General features: G+C 39.4%; 1 protein-coding gene across 1 annotated transcript in view; it reads left to right on the forward strand.

The window, feature by feature from the left end:
• The first annotated feature begins 6,575 nt into the window (after positions 1-6,575).
• The window catches only part of gdf7 (growth differentiation factor 7), a 5,829-nt gene continuing 5,261 nt past the window's right edge, over positions 6,576-7,143 (forward strand). The window contains exon 1 of the mRNA XM_063224265.1: positions 6,576-6,919. Coding sequence (XP_063080335.1) covers positions 6,592-6,919 — 328 coding nt within the window. The 5' untranslated portion in view covers positions 6,576-6,591. The remainder of the gene's footprint in view (positions 6,920-7,143) is intronic.

Consider the following 7,143-nt stretch of genomic DNA (forward strand, 5'->3'; position numbering starts at 1 on the left):
ACCAGATGACCCCCTAGATCCACGCAGTGCTGTTTGCTGTCAGCCCAATTTCTCTCATCACTGGATATGTAGTAATGGCTGGAACCAAAACACTTTGACTCCCCTGTAAGAATTCAGACACAATATGTTAGGTACACTGCCACTACAGAGAGAGAACATGTTAATTGCACTCCACTTTGAAGGACCAAACATTGGTGCTATTCAGGTCCAAAAAGGAACCCTGCCACAGTTTTTCCCCAACAAAGAGTAACTTCACTCACTAACTGGTCAACTAGTCTTGAGTACTCATTGCAATCAGCTGAGAGCTGTTTGGATCAACATTGTGGCAGGGTTTTTACTTTCTGAACTTGGGATTGCCACCTCAGCAGTTTTCAATACAGTACCCTATTTCCAGCATATTCTCAGAGAAGATATTCACATGTCTCTGTTTTGACCAAGTAAACGTTCAACACACTAAATTACTTACCAAGACTGCTCAACAGCTTATTTAGACGGGTGATTGTTGACTGCAACTGGTCATTCTCTTGGGTCAAGATGTTGTTCTTAGTCTGCAACTGGTCTTTCTCTTGGGTCAAGATGTTGTTCTTAGTCTGCAACTGGTCTTTCTCTTGGGTCAAGATGTTGTTCTTAGTCTGCAACTGGTCTTTCTCTTGGGTCAGGATGGTGTTCTTAGTCTGCAACTGGTCTTTCCCTTGGGTCAAGATGGTGTTCTTAGTCTGCAACTGGTCTTTCTCTTGGGTCAGGATGGTGTTCTTAGTCTGCAACTGGTCTTTCTCTTGGGTCAGGATGGTGATTGTTGCCTCATCATTGTCCTGGGCCACTGTGTGAAGAAAGTATGGAACAAATAATGTATGGAACTTAAATATAACCTTGAATTAATAATAATAATAATAATAATAATAATAATAATAATAATAATAATAATAATAGTAATAGTAATAATAATAATGTCATTATCCACATACTGTATCAGTTCCTCAATACATTTGAAATACTTACAAACACACTTCGTCATGTTGTCTTTCTCTTGGGTCAAGCTTGTAATGTTTGCCTGTAACTGCTGCGTCAGATCATTGTTATTTAGCTTCAGTTGTTTTATTTCACTCTCCAGTCTTTGTGTGTCTGTAATGTGTTTGGTTGCCAGCCTTATGATAATCACCAGCAGCAGAACACACAGCGGCCCCAGACTCACTACAGCCACTCTGTAGCATTTGACCTCTCTGGAATCTCCTCCTGCACATATGAAAACACACCATAAACTATAACTAGTTCTATAGGCTATGTATCTATCTATTACCTTTACATCACACACAGCGGCTAGTACTTTCTTATGGCAAAGAACTACCCCCTGAAGTAGTAAAACAGCGAAACATAGCATTTTTCAGGAGGATGAAAATGAATGCTTACTTGTGAACTTGCTCTTGTCACTTTCCCTTTGATTGCATGTCTGAGTTGTGAATCCTCCTTGGAGATCAGGATCAACCCGTCCTTCATCCAAATCATCCTGTCTTTGAGTTTCATCACCGTAGTTTGCATAAATGTCTTCATTGAGTTCCACTTGCTCGATTGTACTCATCATTTATTAGATTCAGACCATCTCTCTGAGGATGTCACAGAGTTTTACTTCTTCAATGCTGCAAGTGTTGCTTATTTCTGGCAAGGCCTAATATAGTGTTTGATATAGGCCTACTGTAGTGTGTGCTTCTGCTAATGTACAAGGTTTGTTTAGACAGGAAACTCTCGAAACCAGCTTTAAATATAGAACAGATAGCTTGGTAAAATATTGTTTTCTACATTTGGTAGCTCATGGTGGTGGTGGCTCAAACCCTTGCTGATACATGAATAGGTATCCATGCAAACCGCGAAACAATGGAGCAGAGAGCAGCTACTGTACCGACAGTGGTTAAGGGTTAGAGGACAAATTGATCAAAGAAGGACAGCAAATGGATGTTCAATGCGTTACTAACTGTTCTCTGCTGATCACAGATGATTTCTGATGGTAGGTGTAGTTCTCATGTTGATGATGATATCATATAAAATGCATAAAGTTGAAGGTAAAAGCTCGCACATCTAAGCGTCTGACCTGGGAGCAGGACCAATTAATAGCCAGATAAAAAAGAGAGAAAAGTCCGCTACAACCAGGATTTCATGCTCCCAATTATTTTTTTATTTTTTTCTGTGACGTTTCGGGTAGAACACGGGGATTGATGTATGCCAACATACATCCATCAGCAAGCTCTTGTCTCTCTAAATAAGCTGTCCAAACTCACACTCAAAGACTTTTGGCATTTGGTGGCCCAGCCATATTTTTGTATGCTGATAGATAAGATCGGCCAGAAATCTAAGTCTGACACGTTATCACACTTGAGCAGACTGCAGAAGTGTATGGTTGCTTTTGACAAATGTGTTAGATTTAGTCCTGAACTGCAGGCTACAGGAAGTAGAGTTGATGGGCTCGGAGATTAGTCTTTCCTGTGTAAGTGTTGCTGCAGATATGATATATGAAACTCACATACTTATTACAGTTTTTCTCGATTGGTTTGGCTAATTTCTTGAAACCGAGATGACATTTCTATACATTTTGGGTCATTTGGCTAAACATTCTTACACTTCTGCACAACAGATCAGATAACTAGCAAAATGTCATATACCTCCCAAAACAGCTCATTCTTGAATCAGCACTAGACCTTCTCCCACATGAATGGTCAGTACCATCAAAATGGTATAGATCCTTCTCAATTGCTTTGGCTCATTTGCATTCATTTAGTCCTTCTGTCAAAATAAACTGGATGGTTCAGCATAACTACATGCATCCTCATCACTTGCTCATATCACTCCAAAAACAGTTTACCCGTGTGTGGAAACTAAATTCCTTCCACAGAATGCCGTTTGAAAAAATGTCAAGAAATTAGCCAAATAACAGAGGAAACTGTAGTATACACGGTTGTAAAATTATTTTCTACAAACTAGTAAAGTTACAATACCATCTGGACTGTTGAACACTGTCATGAATTTACTGATTACAGTAAAGAAATTCTTCAAATATTATGTCCTTGACTGTTTTGACAATTGTGTAGACTACTTTGCATATGATGACTCACACAATGAAATCATGCTGACATGTTTTGGAGAGGGCAACCATTACACTGATAATTGTCTAATTCGTTTAGATAAGAAAGGTCAATTTATTTGGAAAATGTGCTGAATGTATGCTCAATGTGTCAACTGTAGGGTACTTGTACATAGCCATCTGCCGAGATGCACTAAACATTTGAGACATGTACAAAGCATTTGATATTTGACGAAAGCAATGAAAAATACCATTCTGTTGTGGGAAATTGCAAATTGGTTTGGAGATTTGTCCATGTTGTTTTGAAAATGTCATCTCAGTTTCGAGAAATTAGCCAAACCAATCGAGAAAAACTGTAACATGGAAAGGTGATTAAATACCACCTTAGTGTTCATGGCTCTTTGCAGTGGCCTTTAATGGCCAACATAAACCTTCCACAGACAGAATATGCATGCATTTGAACAAGCACATAACTACTGATACACGTGACATACCCCTTATGAAAATCCACAATGGTAAAATATGGTTTTCATGGGGTTTTTTTTAGCATGGTTCGGCACAGTTTTTTTTTTTAAACTATGGTTCAATCATGGTTTAACTATGGCTTAACAATAAAATGAACTATGGTTTAGTTTTACTCTGAAAATTAACCATGGTTTTACCACGGTTTGTAATTATTCATTAAATTACACTTCTCTGCAGCTTTTTTTTCATCCAACGCACATTGGTGACAGTCCTTCGAGCAATGTGGGGTTAGGTGCCTTACTCAAGGGCACTTCAGCTATGGATGGAGGTGTAGGGAGAGGTAAGGGTGGGATTTGAACCTGTAACTCTGTGATCTTCAGTCCAACTGCCAAACCATTACAACACGGCTGGAAATATATATTTTTGGGGTAACCATGAAACCACAACCATGTTTTTTTTTAGCACTGAGTGAGTGTGAAGGAACAAGTGAACCTCAAAACCCTCTCCATCTCAGTTATTGAATACACCCCTGTTACTCATTGCGCGGCTCGCGGCCTGACTTGGCGGCCTGAGTTGACCTGGCTGACCCAGCACCCCATGCACCTCATCGTTGTTTATTTACTGACAAATTTGACTTGGGTGGGTGCAGCAAGCCGCATTTTCCCTCCGAAGTGAGATGCGCAAACCAATCCCAGATCTTATTTGAAGATGCATTTGCTGTCATTTTTATGGACATTTGTTCACATTTTCATTGTTGGCTTGGTTTTGTATTGATCTAAAAATAGACTGATTTTTATTTTAAATGGCTGGAGGACCTGCACACTCAAATAAGCACAAAAATAAGGGTAACAGTGTGTTTAGTCTTTTTTTTCATTTAGTTACTTTTAACAAAATCTGACTATGATTCAGCTTCACCACACAGTTAATTCCACTGTTTTGGGACACATTTCCTCCACAGTAAATTGTTTGGGGGTAAAAATCAACCACTAGATGGAGCACTTGTTTAACATTGATAAGACACATTGGTGCAGGAGGGATGGTGCTCATTGGTTGTGGTTAACAGATTACCAATTACCTCAGGCTATAACCATAAGCTATGAAGTTATAGACAACATTCAATCACCGACCCTATTTTTTTATATTGATTTCAACAAAACTTTAGGAGGGTGCATTCAGGTAAATTGGGCCACTTTTTGGCAAATTCAGAAAGACTTATGAAATCTGAGGAAGAACATCAATACATTACCCAAAGTGTAGTTTGATTGCAATAAAGTGACTCATAATCTTCCATTTCATGACAAAAAACAAGGTGATTAAATGCATTCAGGTAAAATGGGCCACCTATTCATTCCAATGGGAAAATTAAGAATTGCACAAAAGAAAAACAAAATTAGTGATGATTTTAATATTTTTCCATTTTTGTTTTGTTTTCAACACACCTGTGTCCGAAAAGATATCACAACTTCATGAAAAGAGCTCCCCTAACACCTCCATCTTCAATAATGGTCACTTTGTTTTTGAAAAAAATATGAATGGTAATTCCCATAGAAACAACAGCCGAAATTACCTGATTACATGTTCAGCTAAAATGGGCCAATGGGTTTTTTGACATTTTTAGGTATTTAAACATCACAATGTTGCCACAACTATGTTTTTCCAGATTAAAGGCACATATTCAAACCAAAAACATATCCGTTTTTCCAGTTTTTATTACATCTGAAAACAGTATCCTTATTATATCTAGATGGTTTCTTATTTTGGCAGGACTAAAAATGTACTTTCTTCTGTCACTCTCCATATGAGGGTTCCTCCTGCCCATCAAAAAAGTGTTATGCTATTCAAATGACTTTAAACAGATAAAGTAGTAATGTTGCAACAATTTCAGTAGCCTACATTTGTGGTGGTTGGTCTGTAAAATTAAAAGAAATGAGACACCGAATGCTTATCCGGCCCAATTTACCTGATGGCCCAATTTACCTGAACGCACCCTACTTGCAAGAGCTCAGATATGTAGGGCAGTCATGGGTAAGCAGTTAGAGTGTCAAACTTGTAGCCCAAAGGTTGCCGGTTCGACTCCCGACGTGCCAGGTTGGTGGCAGGAGTAATTTACCAGTGCTCTCCCCCATCCTCCTCCATGACTGAGGTACCCTATAAGCATAGTACTGTCCCGCCGCGCCATTGGGGGATGCCCCCTTACATGGGTGAGGCATAAATGCAATTTTGTTGTGTGCAGTGTGTACTTGTGTGCTGTGGAGTGCTGTGTCATAATGACAATGGGAGTTGGAGTTTCCCAGTTGGGCTTTCACTTCACCTCATGTGGCATTGGTCGTGTTGGTAAAATTCTACTTATGTTCAGGTTTATTTATTCAATTCCTCTGTCTTGTTTAATTGTTTAACCAAGCAAACAGAACATAAGGTCAACAATAATACAATAAAGATATACACTATCAAGCTAAAACCTTCAGCAAAAAATATGAGTATGATACAATCTGTGGTTTGCATTTTTTTTTACAATGAGACCAAAATATTTGTCAAACATCAGTTTTCTTCAAAGGTCTTTTTTCAAAGCGAAATGTTTTTTTTTCAGGGAACAAGGATGTTTTTGATGATGTAAGTTCTCTTCAGTCAATTTTCCCACTTGTAAATTACATTTAGGCTACAGTAATTTCATTGAACTTTATTTGTCATAGGCATGCCATAAGAAGTCATAAACATTAGGCCTATATCCATGTCCCAAACATGCTATGACTGTTGGCATTAAGTGACATTCGGTTATGGCAAAGACAACAAACTGTGCCATGACACTGTTATGACACTGTAATGACATGCCTATGACACCGGAGTCAAGTGAAGTGGCTTTGCTGAACATGCCTAACCATTTCTATGCTCTCTTTCTTACGTCGCAAGGGGGCGCCGGTGGCATTCAGCGCAACAGGCAATTTAGTGACTCGGTGTCAGTCAGATCCGTGATATTAACATTATCTATAGAGCAAAGGGGAGTTTCCAAAGTCATCAAACCCTTCCAACTTTCCCATTTCGGCCAGAGACCACTGAAAATGAATCCTATGAAGGCTGCTGCTCTTTCTCTTTGTGTTTCCTTCCTCTTTGCGAATGGTCTTTACGCAGCGGTCCTGGGGTCACTGAAGTACCCTTTCGCCGCGGATGACCACGAGCTTGTTTCGCATCTGGATGTGCAGAATCGAGGACAACCGAGTGCGATCCCCAGGAGTGAAAGTCCGCGGAATGGTACTGCAGTCTACATACCGTCGTATATGATATCACTGTACAGGACTCTGTCTCAGCTGGAGAGGAGAGCTAATAACAGCGTCTCCCGTTCAACAAGGCACGCTAACACTGTCACCAGCTTCATGGACATAGGAAAAGGTATGCGTAATGTAAAAGGGCTTATCATGTCACTGTGGAATGAAAACTATCCTGTGTCTGATCAAGTGTTGATGTGAAGTGGGTTATTTGGGTGGGTTTCATTTGCCTAAATGAACTTGTTGCTGGAAGTGAGGAGATGAGATGGGAGTTTATTGCAATTCATGATAAATGTGGTTTATAAATGAATTGTTACATTTTAACGTAGCGCTGACTACCGCGAAATA

This window comes from Engraulis encrasicolus, chromosome 19 (assembly GCF_034702125.1).
Source record: "Engraulis encrasicolus isolate BLACKSEA-1 chromosome 19, IST_EnEncr_1.0, whole genome shotgun sequence".
NCBI lineage: Eukaryota > Metazoa > Chordata > Actinopteri > Clupeiformes > Engraulidae > Engraulis > Engraulis encrasicolus.